The sequence below is a fragment of the Ostrinia furnacalis genome, unplaced genomic scaffold (assembly GCF_004193835.3).
Source record: "Ostrinia furnacalis isolate ACB-3 unplaced genomic scaffold, ASM419383v2 OfSCF0038, whole genome shotgun sequence".
Lineage (NCBI taxonomy): Eukaryota > Metazoa > Arthropoda > Insecta > Lepidoptera > Crambidae > Ostrinia > Ostrinia furnacalis.
Genome location: NW_021130277.1, coordinates 26525 through 50391, shown reverse-complemented (window position 1 = coordinate 50391; position 23867 = coordinate 26525). Strand labels below are relative to the sequence as shown.

The 23867-nt window shown below is 37.1% G+C and overlaps 1 protein-coding gene across 3 annotated transcripts in view; it reads right to left on the bottom strand.

The window, feature by feature from the left end:
* Positions 1–23867, bottom strand: part of LOC114349828 (acetyl-CoA carboxylase) — a 66008-nt gene that overhangs the window by 30647 nt on the left and 11494 nt on the right. The window contains exons 1-4 of one of the 3 annotated variants that reach the window (XM_028300502.1): positions 19027–19083; positions 8707–9012; positions 3248–3365; positions 586–693 (exon numbers count right to left, since the gene is read on the bottom strand). In XM_028300502.1, coding sequence (XP_028156303.1) covers positions 586–693; positions 3248–3365; positions 8707–8924 — 444 coding nt within the window. In that variant the 5' untranslated portion in view covers positions 8925–9012; positions 19027–19083. Of the gene's footprint in view, positions 1–585; positions 694–3247; positions 3366–4709; positions 5168–8706; positions 9013–19026; positions 19084–21793; positions 21961–23867 lie in introns of those variants that run through there. The other 2 variants (XM_028300431.1, XM_028300572.1) reach the window with 2 other exon arrangements.

Below are 23867 nucleotides of genomic sequence, written 5' to 3'. Positions count from 1 at the left end.
TATGATAATTACGATGATATAAGTCAAAAGAAGCTATAACAATAAATTATATGTCTAAAATCATTTCGAAATCTGCCAAATTCTCGATTTCTGCATGAAAAATGTGACAACGCTCTTAAGGGCCCACCTAATTACTCTAAGTATAGAAAAAAATAAGGCAGTAAAATATTTTTTTGACTTGACTTAGCTGGGGGGCCCTTGAATCCACGGGGCCGTGGGCTGAAGCCCAAAAAGCCATAATAATATCCGGCCCTGCTCCGAGAATAAAATGCATGTAAAGCCCGGTCGCCGAGCACGTAGAATTTCGTCCAATGACCCCACGCTACCCAGTCTTATCGCTCGCGCGTAATAATGTTGCTGTCGCGCTCGCACACCGCCTGTGGCACAGTCGCGACAGCAATATAATTACGCGCGAGGGATAAGGATGGATAGCTTGGGGTCATTGGACGAAATTCTACGTGCTCGGCGACCGGACTATAGTTGTAAACACACCACAGCAAAACGTGCGTTGAGCGCTCATCATCTGAACCTCGCCTAAGAATCTTTGTGTTACCCTGAAATCAATAAGTAAAGCCATCCACTCACCATAACGACGAAGCGAACCGCGCGTTCGTTCTTGAACATTTCGTACGACCATCTTCTGATTGATCGCATGCATTTTACAGCTCCAATACCGTTGTTCGCGATCAGAACCTGAAAAACAGAAAATAAGTGTTAAAGAAAGATTAATAACTTAATTTCATCATCATCATTTCAGTCATAGGACGTCCATCCACTGCTGAACATAGGCCTCCCCCAATGATTTTCATGTTCACCGGTTGGTAGCGGCCTGCATCCAGCGCCTTCCTGCTACTTCCTTTTAATTCAAGTAATAATATCATGTAAGACCTATCCGTTATATACTGATTCAGTTTAAGAGAAGGATGAAAGTCAGTTTAACTGATAATTTACGAAAAGGATTGTTATACAATTTCGAATTAAAAACCTACACTTTTAAATTTTTATAATTAGTTTTATCATTGAAAAATCTTTTCCATAATCAGTAAGTATCTAAAGCCGATTGAGTTTAATGCGCACCTCGCTGAAACGCGACTTTCCCTCCCACTCACCCGCACACCTCCCCGTCCGTACCAGAGCGGCGATGTGACGTCACAGCTGCCAAGTGTGCAGTTAATTCGATCGGATTGTATAGTAACTTTATGGGGTTTTCTTTAGCATTATTAAGTGCAATATTTTTATTTTATCACGAGGTATTTTCATCTAAATATATAAAAGGAGAAACTGACTGACTGACTGACAGATCAACGCACAGCCTAAACGGCTAAACGTAGGCACTTGAAATTTGGAAGGAACGTAGCTTAGGTAGGTACCGTAGAGGTGCACTAAGAAAGGAATTTCCGAAATTCCCACGGGAACGGGAATTAGCGGGAAAAACGGGATTCACGCGTACGAAGTCGCGGGCGGCCGCTAGTTCCCGATATAAATAATAACATAATAATAAAGATACCTATAGGATTAAAAACCTCTTTTATCACAAATCAAAACTTTATCATCTTAACAATTCGATTATCGTCATGAATAAGCAAAAAAATTTTCGTGGAAATCAACATTGAAGAACAACCGCTGCAGATAAGCATTGGGTAGTTATCAGTTGTTTGCTAGGTGGTCTATTCTATTGGTGAACCACCTGAATCCCCGGTACATTTTAGCACCGCTAAATGTTATAGCCGTCCACTTCCATTTCAACTTTCTAATTGTTGCAACAACACTTCTGAATTTGGTTTTTGATTTTATTGTGCTTAGGTTTATCTTGTGTTTAAGTTTCACTCCTAATACACTTCTCTCCATACTATTTTGGCATACTTTTAACTTTTTTAAATGTTATAGCACATTAAATTTCATAGCAGACTAACGCCCGTATTCACAAACATTACTATGAGGTCTCACAGTGCGCGTGGACGCACAGGGTGACACACGAACCAATCACAGAGCTCTATTCAACGCTGTGTTCGATTTGCATCACTTAAGCAAGCATCGTTTGTGAATACGGGCGTCAACTCTGAAAGGGACCGCTTTTTGCGAGCTGTCATCGCCTTTTGCGAGCTGTCATCGCCTTTCGCGTGCTGTCAATAGCGAGGCGTTTACGTTACGGTGCGGATAAGTGTGCGTTGCAGTATGGAGTTTCATACAAAGAATACTGAACGCCTCGAGTTGATATGGTAACAATACAATCCCTTTCCGGGTTGATAAATATACGACGACCTTTATCAATCGTATTAGTAAACGCCTCGCCTCGCGTTTGACAGCGCGCATAGGGCGTTGACAGCCTGCGGAAGGCGATATAGATGACCCACGCTGAACTGTCCCACCAAACTCAATGACAGGGGGGCGCTACCATCGTTCAACTATATGGTTTCCAACATGGCAAAAATCGGAACCAGCGATCCGGTATTGACGGTGGCGCCCCACTGTCAATGTCATCGATAGGACAGTCCAGTAGTTTGGAACTATACGGTGTTGATCCCTTTCCGAGTTGATAAGTCTGCTATGACCTTTGGCCTTCATAAACTTGGAAAGGGATCGTCACCCCCTTTCTTCGCCTCGCCGTCAACTAGGCGTGAATCTAACGTAAGCGGTTCAGCAGCGCCGGTTATAGATAGTTTCATCCACGAAGACGCGCCCCACCAATTTTTCGTCTCGGTCGCGCGGGGTGCGGGGAGTTTGATCCGAGCAATCCGAGCGTCATTATTGTAGTGTGCGTGAGCACTCATGGATCATTTAGCGTGTACCGATAACACTCAAACATTAGCGGAGGAACGGTGGGGCGCGTCTTCGTGGATGAAACGATCTATACGTTGACTACGGCTAGTCGATGCCGCCTATGGAAGCGGCACGGGAGGGTGTATTTGTGACGTCAAACATCAGCGAGACTTCAGATGACGTGATTCAGGGGGCGTAATGCGAGTTTACGTCATACGATATCGACTAAAAATGAAGATTTTAGTTCTTGAAAGCTTCCGCTAGGGGCGCTGTACAAACCATCATACCTAATGTCACTTTTTTAGGCAGTCGATATCGTAAGACGTAAACTCACACTACGCCCCCAGACTTGTATGCTCTGTCTCATCATAAGTAAGTTATTAAGTCACACCTTACTTGCTGCTCCCATATCTTAGGCATTGACTCAGTTAAGCGCACTTATAGTTGACCACGCATGCATGCGTTCGTTAGTTAATCTATAAATTACCTTGTTAATAGGTTTGGTGCCTTGAAACCGTCGCACGAACTCCTCGGGTGTGGCGATTGTGAAATCCTTCTCTTGGAATCGCTGGCTGTGGATCACAGTCCCCTGGGACATAGAAGGCCTGGAAAAGAAAAGAAAATTTGATAAATACGTAGATACTTTATAGATCATTTCATCCAAAAAGATGTTTACGTCCTAAGTGGCATCGATTTCTGCAATAAAAATTTGAATAATTTTTACAGGTAGTAATTTTCAAATTTTATTTTATTTGTAGTTTTTTCAATCTACCCACAATATTTCACAAAACTAAGATTTGCCGTTCCTTTTAAAAAATTGCAAAAACTTTTGTCTAGAAAAATGAAATTTTATTAAATTCTTCTATACAAAACGGCATTTTTATACTTTAATGCCTAACAAATAAACGATGGGTTCATACATTAATAAGATCCATACAAAAGCAAATAAAAGTTCAAATACAGTAAAGGTACATAATTTATTTTAATAACGTAAGTCATATAGAAAACTAAGACCACATTTTTATTTTTCTAAAATGGAGCTAAATTAATAAATAAAGAATCTAAAATATAGCCTTCGGTTTCATTTCTTTGTACAGTCAGCATGAATCAAGATGTATGCAAAAAATATTTTTTGACGGTTTGTGAATCTTATTTTTAACGATAATAATATAGAAGTCAAAAGTGTACATCTATGTATAATGCTAACTGTATGCAATTATGTGTAGGATCATAATGAGGGCTATCGTTTTTATACTTAACAGTTGGCACCCTTGGCGATTGACTCTACAGTGGCGCCATCTTGATGAGTGCAAATGCGATAGTCCTCCTACCCCTTTAGCGCTCACCAGTTGGTGCCACTGTCTTCGCTACTAGCAAGTGACAGGACCTCACTCTACAGTGGCGCTAACTGGTGAGCGCTAAAACGATAGCCCTCATTAAAAAAGTTGAGTAAGCACAAAAAATAAAATTTAAGTTTCATTTAATAGGTATTATGTAAATAAAATTAAAAAAAAAATGAATGACTGACTGTCTCAATCCTATAGAACAAAACAGTTATTTTTAGCAAATTAAAGGAGGATTTAAAGGTATCAAAGCCTGTGAGTTTTTTTCAAGCCATTTAAAAGAGTTTAGTAATAAATCCAGTTTTAAAACATTTAGTGTTTATTACTCTGCAATAATATTTTTAATGGTCAACAGCGAGGCCACAGGATCCTGATACTACATTCGTGACGCAGGATGACTATCGCAACTGTATGAATTAGAAATTAAGACATACAGGTGAAATTAACTGTGGCATACTTACCGACATTCCTTCTCCATAATAATTTAACATAGCCACAAAAAAAATACAAGTAAACTCACATTTCCGGTCAGCATTTTTAGTTTTCAAATTCGAATTTAAATGTTTATTTTTTTAATTAAAAATAATGTTCAGGAAACTGACTAACCTGTAAGGACCCTCGGTGTAAAGACCGCTCATGGCTGGATACATTTTTTACGAACTAAACAAATTCTAACACTATTTCATACAAGCGAAATGGTTCAGAACTTGATAACAATCATGAAAAACAAAATTCACATCTTTTCAATACATTTTGATATTTATTTTTTGACGTAGCGCAAACTTTTTGACAGTTTCCCGACAATTTGACGTCTGTCAAACGAAACGACTTGGTCCGAATCAGACTCGGGATCAACTAAAGTTGTTTTAAAGCATCACAATAAAATTATTGTTTTATTGCGATTAGGTTGATTAACCTTATCAAAGTTGTTTTGCAACATGTATGACGATGTCTAACATGCGAATACGTAAGTGTTATAATTAATTGCACATCTATTGACGTCAATTTATAACTTTATTACTTTGATTTTCAGTGATAGATTGATTAATTTAGTGATTGGCAAAATAAAGTTTAGTGAACTCTTCGAACGTTATAAAGAAAAATAATAAAATAATTTTAAAGAAATATCATACTCTGTATGATACGGAACACTTCAATATTTATGCCGCCTTTATACTGTCAGGTAGGTACAGGCAGAAATAAAATTGTACTTATTCTTATCTATGATAAAATTGTTGAGCGAGGATTTGATTGATGATTTGTTATCGATTTACTGATTGTTTATCGTTTATTTTTGATTCAAGGCTTCTTTGTGATCAGTCGGCAACACATTATTTATCTATATTATCTCGCAATATGGAATCTTATCTTAGACAAAATATTATGCGAGGGTAGGTTTGTAAGTTTATAATAAATGTAGCGCATGATGCACCAAACATACCTACATTATGTGCCGCCAAAATATAGCCTAAGGTACTTATTTACAAAACAACTTTTCACAGTATTAATTTCACACTGAATTTGTAAACATTCATTTTTGGCAATATACAAAATTATGTAATTGACCATTATTACCTAAAAATAATTAGTTTCTTTACATCTTAAATAGATAGGTATTTAACTAAATTCTTATTAATAGTGGGTAGGTACTGAATAAATAAAAATGTCGTCCAGCGACACTAAAACCGCTCTGTGTAAATGTTCCTAAAATCATACGACGGATCATACGATCCTTTTATCTCGCTCTAACCGTCCAGTTAACTCGAGTCGGAAAGGGACAGCAGTCTAATTGGTCAAGTTACTGTTGGGTTATTGTCGTTTAAATTGCAAGTTTGGTTATGATAGTCTAAGAGCCCATTTACATGCTTACAAAAATACGCAATTTAAATATTATTTCTAAAATTGTATGATCGAGCTTCTTATCATTAATATTCCAGTAATTTAGAATGCACATTAAAATAGGTAACATGCGACTGTGTTGACTTGACCATAAAGTTTAACTTAAATTATTACCTATAGAAATTATTTTTGGTGATTCTTTTACCATTAATAACAAATAACAAAGTTTAAATATTACTGACTTAGAATAAAGCATAGATGGTTTAATCTTCACACAAGCGCTTCGTCTAACTAAAGTCACAGAATAAATAATATTAGTTGCTAAAGTGAGCCAAAAACATTATGCCACTGTCAATAAGTTGTAAAAATATTGCATTAAAAGCGACTTTCCGGAAGTTTTATCATTTTAATTTTTTATTGTTTGTTATAATTTAATAATTATTTCATAAGAAATGACTTTTATTTTAATTTTTAAAGAGATTGATTTTAATGAAATGTCATTAAAATCAATGTACCAATGTCGGGCTCCTAGACTACGAAGACCGAGGTCACGCACGAGGACCGGCGTCAGCAGCGATCGTTGATCGTCATTGATCAACAACTGATACCGGTTTTTATTTGTTTATTGTTTATTCGCGATGATAAACAAACGTAGGTGGTAATATTTTTAAGATTCAGACAGAATGGCGCGCATTGAGCGCGACGCAGCGCATTCTACTAATACAATAACCGTACAGAAACTGATGTTCCCTTAAAACTTAGTCTAAAAAAATTGCTTAAATGCGAGATAACTCTCTCTCATAAATTACCCTATTAGGCTTTAATTAAAACTAAGCTTTACGATCGATATTCCCTCTATGCGATTTGCTTTAGTGTTCACCAGTTGGCGCTACTGTCTTATTAACCACTAGCGATTATGGGTTTCCATGGATTTCCCCTAAGTTTTAATAATTACGCAAAAATAGTTGGGAAAATAAAACGTAAACAAGCTAAATGCATTTATCGATTCATTGTAACGCATTAAAGTAATAATAAACATCAAAACAAAGTATTTTGGTCCATTATGCTTCATCAAAAATATGGCTAAAATAAGTTTCAAAAACTAAAAAAAAAGCGGCGAACCTTATTAAATAATTTGTTACCATTGTTTCTCATCTGAATCCGTTTCTTCTGAGGGCTCAGACCTGTGCATTTAATTATTTTTATACAGAGTAAGTAATTAATAATGTTAAGAGCATTAGTGTTGTTGATCATTGGTATCGATGGTTGTTGATTATACAAATTACTCTATTAATAGTCTGGTCTGCGAGCACGTAGAATTTTGTCCAATGACCCCAAGCTACCCATCCTTATCGCTCGCGCGTAATTATATTGCTGTCGTGCTTACAGACCGGGCTTTAGTTAGAGGCTTCCGGCGACTGGGACCACTCATAGATAACATGGAAAAATATATTATTCAGGCCAAAATCGGTACAGTCATACGATAAAAAATTCTAAATTATTTATATGAATTGACTCATTCTAGACATGATTTTATACTATGCGCTTAGCAATAAGTAGATTAAGCTAGGCCATTTTTACATACAAATACTAATATTGGACTGAATACTTTAAAGCATTTTCTACCAGTAAATTATTATTAACTGAATTTCATTTATGTAGTACAACAACATATTTTAATGCTTATTATTTTTCCCCTTAGAATCTACTATAAATCCACTATAAATCTACTAGTACTATAAATCAAACGACTGAATTTTTTATTAAATCAGTATAACCAATCATCATCATTTCAGTCACAGGACGTCCACTGCTGAACATAGGCCTCCCCCTTGGACGATATTCGTCCAAGGCCTCCCCCAATGACTTCCACATCGCACGGTTGGTAGCGGCCTGCATCCAGCGCCTTCACGCTACCTTTATCAGGTCGTCGGTCCACCAAGGTATAACCAAGCTATGGCGTATAATTTTTTCCCCAGACAATTATTCATGAATGTACAAATATTTCAATAATAAATAATTTCAAGCGGTATGAGATGACAAAAGAAAAATATTAAAAGATTCATGTGGACAATTATTAATCCCGCGGTATAATTTTTGAGCAGTATGAGTAGACTAAAGCTTTGTCGATTTAAAGGTCAAGTAGCCCTTTTTAAATAAATATTTTATATTAATAAATGATGTTTTTAAATTAAAAAGGATTTTTCTTCAATTATTTCACCTAAAAATTTTTCGTGTGACTGTACATTTTTTTTATTTCAGTTAACATTTACGAGTGGTCCCAATTGCCGGAAGAATATTATTTAATTTTTAAGGATCCGGCGACTGGGACCGCGGTCCCAGTTAATTGCGGTCCCAGTCGCTGGAAGCCTCTTTAGTTAATTTAGCTAAAATCTAATTTAGCCTCGACGACGACGGCAGTATTAGATTTTACATCGACATAATTCAACAATTTTATTGTCTTAGTAAAAATTCTTTTCAATTTTTGTGCAACACAATTCGACAATTTTATTGTCACTTAAAAATTCTTCCAATATTCACAAAAACGAATGTGCATACGAGTATTCGTTACATTTCTGATTTAAATACAGCCAGTGTCAAATAGTTCACGACACCCAAAGTGGCCAAAAAGTTGACAACACAACCTTATTCCAATTATAATAAAGTCGTGTTGAATAATTTGACGCTGACTCTACGTACTATCGATAGAATTATCCGATTAACGATTCAACAATCGATGTTCAATAGTTCACTTAAAACTCACTGTAAAGTCTGCTGTGGGGGCCTCAGCCGTCCTCTCTCCACTTTCTTCGGCTCCTCATCATCTGGGTCGCCTTCAGCTTCATCAGCTTGCAACGTCATCTGGAACTTCTGGAGTAGATTGACCGGCAATACTTCTGTAGCCTCATCGGAGTCATAAGTCCGATTCTCATCTTCTTCCCCTATCACGAAACGCTTCGACGTTCGGCGCTTTTGAAGCATTTTGACGAAAGTCCAAAAGTAGCTAATGATGCTAAGTTTTTATCGACGTTTTTTTCAGAAGGGTGCACTTAGCATCACTGTTTTTGACCTAAAGAATCACTACACTTTGAAGCACACGTTTTATTGTTCTGATACTTTTTGAAGGCAACTTTATGGGTTCCCTAATTTTATTTTTACTATTCTTTCTCCCTATTTAATCAGTTTATTCTGTATTATACAACCCGATTGAGTTAACTGCGCATCTGGCAGCCGTGACGTCACATCGCCGCTCTACTGGGCGAGCGCGAGTCGCATTTCATCGAGGTGCGCAGTTACTTTAGCTCGATCGGATTGTACCTACATTCAATCCAAATGAAATGTCATTTATTTTAACCTGTTTTAAAATGTTAGTCAATTAATTAATTTCTAGTTTTAACATATTAAGTCTTTAGGTAGGTAGGTACTTACTTTATGTAACTGTACCTATAATTAATTACTGTAATTATAGTGACTTAGGCAGTTGTTAAAGTATGTATTTATTTGACAAAATAACCTACTATTTAACCGAATTGAAAAAGAGGTTCTTGATTTCCTATATGTTTTTTTCCACAATTAAGATGCCTACAAAAGTACCAGAACGAACGACGTAATTTATTATAATAAATAAATTAATGTTTTTCGCATAAATTGGAATTCCCGTTTAAAACTATGCCAAGGTGATACACTCTACGGCGTGCGCCACAACGTTGCGATTTTTGAAAAAACTTTCAGTGGTTTTGTCTGGATGTTGATAATGACGACTAGAAAAAATATGAAAAATTTGTGCTATCGTCCTTACGAAAGCTTTAAATATAAGCCTAAATTATTTTATTTGCTATTATACCTACTCAATATGACGTTCTTTTGCATTAAATTAGTTACCTGAAACTGTATATTGGCGTTTAAGTGGGTTTTATTAAAGAAACCTAGAAAAACCCTTCAAAGATTCTTTTCCAATGAAACTTAAAAAGGTGACAAATAATAGCTTTTTCCTATTAGCAGACTTAAGATAAAAAATTATATTAGATAGTACTCTCAAGGAATCTTGTTATAGTGTGCAAGTTTGTCTCGTAATTTATTTATTTAAAATCTTTATTGGACCCAAACATTGCTGTACAAAAGACGAACTTAATGCCGTGTTGCGTTTTCCATTCTTTACGTTTTCCCTTCAGAAAGCATCAGAAGCATCTCTGTGGCGACTCAGACCGTGACCTATTGTATAAGGAAGAAGTCATTATGCAAGATGCCATAACTGAGGGATCTTTCACAAGGTTTTCAAGGTAAAAACGAGTTCGATTGACACTATCTTTCGCATTTGACTTTGTTCGGTTTGGTTTAGTGTCGTCATCATCATCATCATTTCAGCCACAGGACGTCCACTGCTGAACATAGGCTTTCAATGATTTCCACATCGCCCGGTTGGTTGAAGTCAAACTAATCTAGCGATTAATAAATTAACTTTCGGTAAAGTTTAGGTTTTTTGTTAAATATTATATCGATAGAGATATCTAGCAGATAAAGTCCATAGTAACCAGCAACCGTATTCCAATGGCATTACTATCTGAAACTTATCAAGAACCTATTAAAAACTCATAAAACTCATTTATTTTTGCAAATAAATAGGCTTTTAAAAAGCACTTTTACACGTCCCAGTATTAACCCTACCACTGCATCGGGACAATAAATAGACCAGTGCTGAAAAGAAACAGCGCAAGATTCTCAGTCACATAATTCTCCCATAACGAGACGGAAGCATTAATACCTTTTGATGGTTCTACATCTCTTTAACACCCTGTATTTTAGTTTAGGAGTTGATAAAATCATCATCAAGAAATTAATGACACTTTAAAGACATTGTAATGACTTTACTTTTATCAGGGAAAAGAAGCGATTGTGTTGATGGCATTGAAGACAAACCCACGAATAGAAAAATGGCGATTTTAAGCCTTAGCCATTTTAACCGTGGTGACTACAACCACAGAATAAGTAATAGTACAGGTACAGAAGGATTACTCCGCAAGACGATTTAAATAAATGCGAGTCTTGCTACGACGCGATACAGTGGAATTCAGCTCGCACAGCACTACGTACCTACAATTTTATTCACCTACAAGTTTTGTCTCTTTCTATCGCGTGCCTCTGAACTCTTCTTACGCTGTTAGGGTTGCTGTCTAGTGAAAATATAATTAATCTACTTATATGTCATGAGGTACGTATGTAGGTTTACGTACGTATGTATTACGTACGTATGTACGTATGTAGTGTAACGCATTCATTATGGAAAACCTTGGGAGAGGCCTTTGTCCAGGCAGTAGACATCATTTGGCTGAAACGAACGAACGCATTCTGAGCAGTAGTCATGGTAGGTTAGGTTCCTATACTATCCTAAGAATTATTGATTACCTACATGGCCAACATACCTTTCAGCATCTTTGGGAAGCGAAAAAAAAAGATAAATCCGATAGATTACTTTTCGAATTTTAACACCCGAACGCCGCACAATATTTCTTTCTCTTTATGTCCATTTTTAAATAATACTTCGATCATAGAATTATAATCATACTAAAACGCACGCCAGCGTCCTGACGAGCGCGCGCGTGACACTCGACTGATATAATACCCGCCGGCGGGGCGCTTCGCTGTAGGTAATTATCGGATGTACCGCGCGGAGTGAGCCAGGCCTGCTACAACGTTGATTTTTGTATGGAGTTTGACAGAGGTTTGTCTGTTGTCGGCTTTGGTTTTGGCATGTCACATTAATGTCACAAAATTAAGTTTTATTGTGGGCCAATGCTGAGAATAAGCGGCGCAAGAAACTCAGTTACTATTGTCAGCCTCTTCCGAGGGTCAATTTACAATGTGACCTCACGTGTCGAAATAACTACGCAACCAAATTCACGTGTTATAAAAAGAAAAGACATTACGTCACACTTTTGGCGGGAAAGTGAAACGTCAAGGAAGTCCAAGATGCATTTTTTTATGGCTACGCTATGCCTCTTGCCGAGTTAAAAACGGGGACTTAGTGGACCTGGCCATACCTAAACAAAATAAGAAGAAGAAGAGGTGCAAGAAAATGTTTCTTCTTAATTTAGACTTCATACCTACTTAGCCAGTGTTAAGTAAAAGGAAAGGGATCGTAACCGTATCAACTCGAGGCGGTCTATACTTTGTATGAAACTCCATACAGCAACGCACTGCTATGACCTTAAATCTTCTGATTCTAGATTCAAATCATCATCATCAGGTCATTTAGTCTGCAGGAGCACGACTTTCTTATTGACCAGAGGCAAATGGAGGATTTGTCTTACACTCCCCACGCTGGCCAGACGGGTTGGGGAGGCCTGATGCTCGCATATTTGTCCCTTAGTCGCCTCTTACGACATCCACGGGCAGACTGGGAGTCTCTAGGCTTTAAATATTCTGTTCAAGAAGATTAAAAACATCGGTGTAATAGTTACTACGAGTATGTATTTAATTTCCTCGTAGAGACGTCTTGTTTTTAACTAAGTACATGCGGGCTTCTATGGCGGAAGGTCAACTACGCGTGCTGTTTGCTTTTACAAGACTCTAATAATCAAATCCTTATTGGTTTTTACGTTACATTACATCCGTATTTAAAAAAATATATTTATACTAGCTTATACACGCGGATTAATTTGGATTTTCAGTCGGATTCTAACTTTGTACCATAATCTTTACATTATCTAAAATTTAGGCTTGAAAATATTTTTGAGCACTAAACCTTGCTACAAAAATTGTTTTATTTTGGCGCTTGGTTCTTGCAGAGTAGGTACAATAGTACAACTCATTCCATGGATATCAAAAAGGCGACGGACAAACATGCATTTTCCCTTAGGCCTTTTTTTTGTCGGGGAGGAAATGCTTTGTGCACCTTCACCACTGCCGGGGGTCAGGGTGGTGTGTGCGAATCCCGGTGCCCTGAAAAGGGCGCTGTTCCTCCTTAAAAGGACGGGGTATACCCAATAAAACCTCCGAGGAGTTCCGACTACCGCGACAACGAACATCAGGCCTCCTCAACCCGTCTGGCCAGCGTGGGGAGTTAGGACAAATCCTCCATTTGCCTCTGGTCAATTAGAGAGGGTCATGATCAGCGTTGCCAGACGTCCCGATTTTGGCGGGACGTCCCGATTTTTTAATCAAATTTAAATGTCCCGCGCGGGACAGGCTCTGTCCCGCTTTTCGGAGAGAGACACTCACTTCACCAGACTTTTGTTTGAAACGCCATATTATTCTAAAGAATACATTTTTATTTCGATTTTTGTTTTTTTTTCTTTTTTTATTCTAAAGACGAATTTAACGATAGAGTAAATCTGATTTAAAATATTATTTTTTTGTTAAAATGCATTTTCTATGGCTACTTTTGCTATCTATTGTCACGTAAACGTAATTTTAAGTCAAATAAAAGGATAAATATTTGAAAACCTTTGATTAAATACGTTTTTTTACTATGTCCCGCTTCTGACGGAAGCATCCCGCTATTTTCACTCAAAAAGTACCAAAGTCCCGACTTGGCGAAAAAAAAAAACTGGCAGCGCTGGTCATGATGCTCCTGCAGTGGATACTATAAGACCTGTGTGCCTACCATGAGTTTACGTTAGGTGAGCTCGCTAGCGAATACGTCAAAAAATTCTATGAAGATTTTATTTCTTGAAAGTAGCCGCTAGGGGCGCTGTACAATATGTCATACATTTAATTGTCATTTTTTTACGCAGTCGCTAGCGAGCACACATAACGTAAACTCATGGTATAGATGAACTACACTGAAATGTCCCACCGACGACATTGACAGAAGGGCGCCACCATCTTCGTTCAACTACATGGTTTCCACCGTGGCAAAAGTCGGAACTAGCGATCCGCTATTGACGGTGGCCACCCTGTCAGTGTCAAATAAAGGACAGTTCAGTGTAGTTCTACTCTAGGCACACTGATGACAATTTAGTATTATGTCTGACATGACAACAAACAAAAATACAAAACTAATATCACTAAAAAACTTGTATTTTTGACTCTGACGTCATAACATTGTATGCAAATACTCACACGTATTTACTAGTACATAGTAATACTAGTATACATTTTAATGACCTTTTCACATTGGCTGTCACGTCAGAGAATTATATAAAAGTCTATTTTTTAACACGATGGCGGGAAATGGTTAAAAAAGTTTCGATCATTTTCTGTGTTCGACCTTCATTATTAAATCTTTTTCTTTAAAAAAAATATAGCCTCTGTCTACGTCACTGCCGTATTTTTATAACCCTTGCCCTTCCGCGGAAGTCAAGAAAAAATAAAGCATGCCCTTGTCTTGCCTTTAAGTCACTCACGACTGAAAAACAAAATTATTTTTGGGCTCGCTCTATCATCATCATCATCATTTCAGCCACAGGACGTCCACTGCTGAACATAGGCCTCCCCCAATGACTTCCACATCGCACGGTTGGTAGCGGCCTGCATCCAGCGCCTTCCCGCTACCTTTATCAGGTCGTCGGTCCACCTTGTGGGTGGACGTCCCACGCTGCGTTTTCCGGTACGTGGCCTCCATTCCAGAACCTTGCTGCCCCATCGGCCGTCAGTTCTGCGTACTATGTGCCAAACCCACTGCCACTTCAGCTTGCTGATCCGCTCTATCATAGATTGATCCAGATCCCAAATTCAAATAATGCACTCTTCAGGGCACTTTTATGGGTCCAGGTAGCGTCAAATAGTTCGTGACACCCAAAGTAGCCAAAAAGTTCGTAACACGTCTTTGTTACAATGAGGGCTATCGTTTTTATACTTAACAGTTGGCACCCCTGGCGATTGACAGGACCTTACTCTACAGTGGCGCCATCTTGATGAGTGCAAATGCGATAGTCCTCCTACCACTTTAGCGCTCACCAGTTGGTGCCACTGTCTTCGCTACTAGCAAGTGACAAGACCTTACAGTGGCGCTAACTGGTGAGCGCTAAAACGATAGCCCTCATTGGAATAAGGTAGTTTTGTCAACTTTTTGGCCACTTTGTGTGTCACGAAAGGTCACGAACTATTTGACGTTAACTGTGCAATGAGAGAGGTATCAAATACAAGAACTTAATTGCTCTACCACTACTTTGGGACATGACCTAAAAAGTGCAATAAAATCAATAAAGCAGAAGACAAGAACGGGTTTTCCAGGGAACTTTCCCATTAATTCTCTCCAAAAACTTCCAAACAATTTATTGAAGAAAAACCGAGAAGTATCCAATCGTTCTTCAGTTTTTACAAAAAAGTTTTTCTGGCGCAGTCGGGTAAAAAAAAATATCTCTGGGTGTCCTAATCATAATCAAGTATCACATTAATCAAAACATCGTCAGGTCATTTAGTCTCCACTGCAGGAGCGCGACTAATTTACCAGAGGCTAATGGATTTGTCCCTTACTTAGCGCGCGTTTTAGTTAGATAGGTATAAAATTATTAATGGATAACAATGCCAAGTACAAGTACCTACCTATTTTGGTTATTAAATAAGGAAATAATATTTTCCCTAATACACACATTTATTTCCCCAAACATTAGGGAGATATCGGCTATTTTAAGCTGATTTTGCGACAAAAATGTAGTCTCTTTTTTGCCAAAATCTACGGATTTGCCTTTGTCCCAAACCACAGAACCGATTTCGATGAAAGATATTTATTAAGATAGTTTGATTCCCAGGAAAGGTCATGTAGGATAGTTTTTATTTAACTTTGTGGAGTCCTAGGAAAGGATATCTAGGATAGTTTTAGTTACCTTATTTTATAGAGGATACATTTCAGGAATGTTTCTTAGCATGATTGATTTTTGTGACTTTTACTATGGGATCAAAGGTGCTAGAAAAATCAGCTGTGGAACAGCTATTTTGCTCGAATGTACGGATTTTTTTTGCAGTATTGATAGCAAGATATTGTATCCCATATGCTTATGTAAATATAATTCACTAGTTTACAAAAAAAAAGTTTTTCTTTTACCCAAAGATAATTCATATTGGATGTGTTTTCTATCAGCCCCCTTATTACAAAAATATACGTCTCATATTTTTATCACGTCAAGTTTTTGAGATATCCACATTAACCTAAGTAAGCTGTCTTGTTAGCCGTGACGGAGTTTCTACTTTATTTTAATTGCGTTTAAGTATTATTTTAACATTTTCACTTGTTTTAAAATGTCACCAAGGCAGTGTAAATTAAGCCCAAATAACTTTTGCTAAGTTTGTGGCCAAATTATATAGTCAAAAAAGAAAAGACCAGTCACTAAGGCCGTAAAACCGGCCTATTTCTATTACTTTCTAATCTCGGTAACAAACCTGATAAAAAATGGGTTCCTGGTGTAGTTTGCGAAAATTTGAGGAGTATATTATTGCACTAGGCTGCAGGAAAAAGAAAACATATACGAATTGGCACCCCAAGGTTATGGAGAGAACCAACAAATCACACTAATGTCTGTTACTTCTGCCTCACTGAAACTACAGGTTTTAACAACAAAAACCAAGAACATACAATATCTTGATGTTGCATCAGTCACAAGACTTGTGCTACAATCTGAAGGAGTTATTACCCAGCAATTCCAGTAAGGGAAAGATGCTTGATATTAATTTAAAGCAGTAGTGAAAAGTTTCCTGGGAAACTATAAATTTATCTGAGAATTATGCAAAAATTGTTTCCAAATTATTGAGAAATTACCAAAGAATGGGTGTGAATAAGTCGTTAAAAATTCATTTTTTACATTGTCACCTGGATTTTTTTCCTGAGAACCTGGGAAGCATGAGTGTTGAGCATGGCGAAAGTTTTCACCAGGATTTAAAGGTTTTTGAGGAAAGATACCAAGGAATTTGGGATAAAAATATGTTAGCGGATTGCTGTTGGTCTATAATAAGGGAAACTGATACTAATTAATATAAAAGAAGGAGTAATACGACTCATTTTTGGTTGTTTTTAGAAATAAATGTATAAAAATGATAAAAATTAACATAATCAATATTTACAAAATTTGACGTCCTAAATTTTTTCTAAGTTCAGTTTTTAAGTAAGGGTTAATAACTCTAATGATACATATCAGTTTCATCTCTGGGTAAAAAACCTTGTAAACTAGTGATTAATTATTCTGCGATCTGTACATAAAAACATGGGAAAAATTCCTTTTAAGCACGTCATTTCAAGATGAGTCTTTTGCAAAACGAGCAAAAAATGGGTCCAATAACAAATTATTTATAGCTTTAATGTTGCGGTTAAAAAAGGTCCCTTTGCCCTTGAAATTAACTAACGCCCGTATTCACAAAACATTACTATGAGGTCTCACAGTGCGCGTAGACGCACGGGGTGACACACGAACCAATCATAGAGCTCTATTCAACGCTGTGCGTTCGATTTGCTGCTTCACTTAGGCAAGCATCGTTTGTGAATACGGGCGTAAGTAAGTTGATTAAATTATTAGTTGGTGTTTGAAAAATTGAATTACTTTGGTTTTTTGGAACGGATTAGGAGAAATTCCTTTTTCTCTATAAAAGTTCTGAAAACTTTTTTATTTGAAAAGAAAAAAACAACACTGAAAAATAGAACCTCTATGCTTCAGAACACCCCATTTTATGAAAAAATTCTTAAACTTTTTTTATTTTAGAAGAAATCAAAAATAGAATCAACTGTGAATAGAACCTCTTTTCATAAAGGCTATTAATGTTTACCTTTGGACTCCACAGAATATAAAATGAAACAAAATGTGTAAACGATCTTCGCGACCTTCAAGTTTCGACAAAATCTTTTCTTCTAAATGGCGATTGCGTCAATCTTTAACTAACTCAAATATTTATCAAGCAATGATTTTTAGATTACTGTATTAAGGTAAGTGCCCCCTACTTCGGTATATTAAGGCTCTTACGACTTTAACATTTTATTTAAAAATAACCAAGCATGATATCAGTATGAAAGCTTTTGTATGCTAAACTTTGGTCTTTTGACAGTAAGTTAATACATAATTTATAGTTATATAGTTTGAACTTTTTTTTATATTAATTATTCTGCGGACCTCTAGTTTGGATCCTGTTTCGTGACAAAATTTTGCTCTGTTTCTAAGTTCGTGAACTCATGTCCCCTATTTCGGGATAAGGTTTTATGCATCCAGTTAGGATATTTTAATAATGATTAAGGGTTTAATAAATTTAAAAACGATAACAAAAATTTAGAATAAAATAATTATGTGAAATTGTCGATATCACTTACCTGAAATATTCATAAGAAATAATGTGAGTCTAATATAATACAATTTTGATTTGTTATTTCTAACAATAAGTGAAAATATTTATATTCCCATTAGAAATGTAGAGGAGGGGGGGGTTATCATAAATAATTATTTAAAAACCAAGCATCAAAATATTATCCATAATATCCTTGATTCGGTAGTATCACGAAACAGGGGACACCCGAAAAATAATATGTACGCTATTTCGTGAGTCAATTAATCGCAATTTTAAAGGAATTCTACGTTTTCATATAACTTTTTTCTAAGCCAAATCAATTGTCAAGGAACACATGAAACCACTATTACAAGTTTTATGCAAATGGACGTTTCTTCGCCTTTTTATAAGCTTAAGAAGTTGGAGCGCTAACCTTACGGTGAGAGCAACATTTTCACGCCGCACGGCTGTTTTTGGCTCTCTGAAAGTTTGAAGCTTCGTATTGCTCTCATTTTTGGCGCCACAATGTTGGTACTTGGTTTTTTAGATAGCTTAAATAATAGAGTTTTTATAGTAATAAAGAATTTTTATAAATAATATTCCATTTGCTTATTATTTGAGCTAGAAAAAAAACTTACGAACTTACGTACTATCACGAACTAGTAGCCGTTTACCTTACTTAGCAATATAATATGCAATATTGCACGTCTTTTATATCAATACGTGACCCGCAGTAGCAAATATCTTGACTTATCCAAGTAAACAACGCTAGAAATAATTTGCAAGGCTGACGCAAATTAAAACAAATAATAAAAACTATTTGGTATCACCGGCAAAAACGAGAATTCCAATTCAACACAAACACAACACTGGCCACTCAATCACAAGAAAAAAAGTTTACGTGTTTTTTTTATTCACAGCGGAAACGAGCAAGCGTGTTCGGACCTCGGAGGCTTGTAACCTACTGCTTGTTTTGCCGCCAATTCTTGACAGACGTCACAACACGATTCTGAATATCCATATTTTATTACGTAATCCATTTTCGATAATTATATCTAATGGATGGCGATTAAAATGCAATAATCTTAGAAACTAGAGCGTTGGGCTCTAGTTTGATATCTATGCGCATGGTTCGCGGTCAGTGACATAGTACGTTGATAGAATATTTAATAATGTCAAATTCAAATACAGAAAAGTGCTCATAGGCATTTAAGTGACAGTTAAACGTTAAATTTTGTTAAAGTTAACGAAATAATCATTTTGTACAATTAACTTTGTAAAATATAACCTTACAAGTGACGTTAAAGTACAATTTAAGGATTTTCATTTGTTTTGATTTATTAGTTCAACTAGCTTTCCGCCCGCGGCTTCGCCAGCGTGGAATTTTGTCTGTCACAGAAAAACTTTATCGCGCGCGTCCCTGTTTCAAAAACCGGGATAAAAACTATCCTATGTTCTTTCCCGGGACTCAAACTATCTCTATGCCAAATTTCGTTACATTCCCTCTAATATGGTCGAGTGAAGCGATGGCTGGTTCACTCGTCATGTCTGTGAACAGGCGCTGCTTTCGGGGACTGGTCAATCCAAGTTATTCAAATTTATGTATGCGAGTCATTTCTACTAGTATCTTAATATGTAAGTCTAGATATTAGCACGTCACTACCTTGTTTAATATACCACGCAATCTTGTATACCCATTCTTATAAGATACACCATACAAGAATGCATGGTAAATTCAGTGAACTGCTCCTGAATCGAATGTACCTACTACTACTATTTCTATTTATTTATATTAACCGGCAGACAGTGGTGACTGAGTTTGTTGCGGCGCTTCTTCTCAGCACTTGCCAAATGTTGGTCTCGAAGCGCTGGTAGGGTAAAAAGATTATGAGACATGTAGAGGCTCCTTAAGAGCAAAATGACGATTTGTAAGAACTATTTATTAGTCCAAACAAATAAAGAAATTTTGACTTTGACTTTGACTTTGACATCAAAATCGGTTGCGAGGTTTAAGCGGGAAAGCGTAACAGACAGACAGACAGAGTTACATTCGCATTTATAATATTTGGGATTGGGATTTTATACAATTTTAATAATTTGGTAATTTTAATTAACTTCAGTATTAATTAAATGAATACAGAGGCCTTAGTGTAATTATTCTAAGACAGAGGCTCTATCTTTAGTGGGAAAAGTAGGTAAACTTAAAAGAGGCGTTTTACAAAAAAATATCAGGATGAAAGACCAATAAATCACATCAAGTTTGTAAAAAATAAAACGTCAAAAAATATAAGTTTATTACTTTAAGTTTAGTTACCTACCGAATATTGATAAATCAGAATAACTTAACATGTTTTAACATAACAAGTTAAAATGTAGAGTTTAGGAAAACCGGTCGACCAAGCCTCCCTTTTAGAGCTGAAGGTGACAAGTAAAATACTTGTAACCTACAGAGTACCTACAATAGATTTTAGGTTTATAAACCTACTTTTAAAGACTGCAATCAAACGCCCTTTGAGCTCTGAGAACTTTCAAAGTTCTATAAACTGTAAGCACATTATTAGGTACTTAAACAAAAAATCGCAAAAGTGCCGAATTATTAAAAACAAAACCTAACACTTATAATTTCACTAGCGGCCGCCCGCGACTCCGTACGCTTAGATCTCATTTTACCCCCTTAGGGGTGGAGTTTCGTAAAATACTTTCTTAGCGGATGCCTACGTCATAACATCTACCTACGAACCAAATTTCAGCCCGATCCGTCCAGTGGTTTGGGCTGTGCGTTGATAGATCACTATGTCAGTCAGTCAGTCAGTCACCTTTGAGTTATATTTATTTAGATTTATTTCGAACTATTAATTACGAAATTAACACACGGCACATCACGTTGGTAAGTAGAGTCAGCGTCAAATAGTTTGTGACACCAAAAGCTACCAAAAAGTTCGCAACACGTCTTTCTTGGAATAAGGTTGTGTTGTCAACTTTTTGGCCACTTTGGGTGTCACGAACTATTTGACATTGGCTGTAGTTACAAGGGTTGGCGCCAACATGTGGAGCTAAAATAAGTTTTTGTCAGTAAGAACACTAGACTCACCTCAGCTTAACTCCCCCGGGACAAACTTGACCTTCACTAGTTGGGTTATTGGCGGTCAAGCTGTAGATCCTGGCTACACAGGAGTTGCAGTGCAGCGGTGGGAACGAGAGCTTGACCGCCAATAAGAAACCAACCATAGAAACAAGTTTGTCCCGGGGGACATTTCTACATTGTACATATAAAATATCTTGTAAGTGACGCGGCCACTACGGTGTTTAGGAGACCACAGCCTGACTTTTTCAGTGAGTGGCGACCACACATTTAAAAACACGAAATCGGCGATTGAGTCGCTTTTCCGAAGCTCAACGCAGCAACAGCAGTCGCTAAAGCGCCTGATTCCGATACCGCGTCCGAATGCATGAAGTCGCGATGCTACGTGGTTAACTGGTCCATACATTCGCAAAATTACTGCTTCTTCTTGTCGTGTCGACAACAAACCTACACAGCGTCAGCCCAAAACTCCGCCACAAGAATGGCGTTGTCAGTAGCCTTCATTAAATCTTCCTGCGTGCAGTTGTCGTTGATGCTAAAAGTAGCACTGTTTGCTGTGGTTCTAATCTAAATAAATACTACTCACCTTAGCTTACTTCTTCTCTCAGCAAGTGCCAGTTGCTGAGCCACCGTCAGCGGTCTGCGTATGTTAGGTGTTGGTGCGTTGGGGAAGGTGTCTCTACCCTCGTGGGCTGGTTCATCCAACCCTCGGTCTGGGTCTTCATCGCCCACTTTGAAGATAACTGGGTCGCCCTGGGGAAGACACAAATGATTTTGAGAACAGAGGTTTTGAGCACTAAAAGGTGTTTCTTTACGAGATCGAATCAGGAATGAGGAGATCCGTAAACGAACTAAAGTCGCTGACATAGCCCGACGGACTAGCAAGCTGAAGTGGCTACATAGTACGCAGAACTGACGGCCGATGGGGCAGCAAGGTTCTGGAGTGAAGGCCACGTACCGGAAAACGCAGAGTGGGACGTCCCACCCATAACGTGGACCGACGACCTCGTAAAGGTAGCAGGAGCGCTGGATGCAGGCCGCTACCAACCGGGCGATGTGGAAATCATTGGGGGAGGCCTATGTTCAGTAGTGGACATGCTGTGGCTGAAACGATGATGATAATGAGCTTTAAAGCTTTGTTCGCACTAGTCGAATTGTTACTAAACTACTGGCCAAAAAACCAATTAAGTAGTGGTTTTTATATGAATTCGACTAAGCCCGGTTCGGATTCATTTAGCCAGTGAACAAGTAAGCGATACCTACATATTGTTACGCCAAAAAGGGGTTTAATATCAAGAATTAAACCTACTATAAATCACAATAAATACCTATAAATAGAGACGTTTTATTATCTGCTAGGTATAAATATTTATTTGCGATAATTATTTTCCTTCTTCCTGCAAGCGGTAAAATCCTGTTTTGTTGGCAACGAGTTTGCTAATCAAATTCATAGCGAAATAGGTCGCTCTAGATTCGATAGAACGCAATCTTGTTGAATTAATGGACGCTAAAAATGATTTTTAAATCGTTTTTAGGTTCTCTTGAGCTCTTGTGGTAAGCTAAATGGGTACTTCTCATTTACACTCAAATTTGATGGTCACACGATAATAGTTCATAAACGGTATAAGTTAGAACAATAACTTTGAAATCAGATGATAAAATATCTATTTAGCTACATACAAAATAAATTTTATCGTAATAGAAGCAAAAATAATACGAAAAAATCACATGGAACGATAAAAAACGGGGTCATTTTTCGCATTCTCATCGTGTCACACCTTCGGTTGCAATGAAACATTTGGTTACTGCATTCACAATTTTCATTCAATTTGTGTGTAGCATATACTAAAATCATCGTAATGAAATATACTTTCCACACAACAGTCAAAAAAATATCTTCTTACAATTCTTTTGAATTGAGAAAGCGAAATACGTTGGTCACACGATTTCAGGTACCTAAAATTTAGAGTAATAATACAAGATTGCCGTTAAACCGAACACCAGCAACCAATCACAGCGTTCTATTCGGTTAACGTCAGTCGCGCTTCGACCATTGGGGAGGTGAGGTAGGTCGATCGTCGTTCCGCGAAAAAAATACGTAACTTTTTGTGATTATCCATAGATATACCGTCGCTTGCTTGAACAATATTTTCTACCTCTAAAATTTAAACAATTTAATTGAAACTTTGCCATTGAAAACTTNGTACAACAAAAATACGAGGCCCTCTGGCCTAAATAAAAAATATATTTTTGTTGAGGGACTGATAATCAGTTAGAGTTCTTTTTTATTGAGGTACTGATAATCCGTTTTTTGCTTCTTTAGCATTTCAGAATGCCACCAGTGTCACCCTTAAAACCAATTGCGTAGAATCTTGTAACTTAGTAGGTGACGTAATCGGTAAAATTTTATCTTGTATTTAAGTAGGTACCTATTTATATTATGTTATTGCTATTTATCTATGAAAATAAGACAAAATATATGTTTTATAAACACTTAAGAGTCATATACAGTTGTAAAGTTTGAAAAAATTATTGCTGTGAAGTACAGAATCACTTTCGTGGCATCAAAAAATTCAAAACGTTAAAGCTTCCAAACGAGACTCACTATTTGACTGATTTACTGAGAATACAATCTTCGCATCAAGCGCTACAATTTTTGT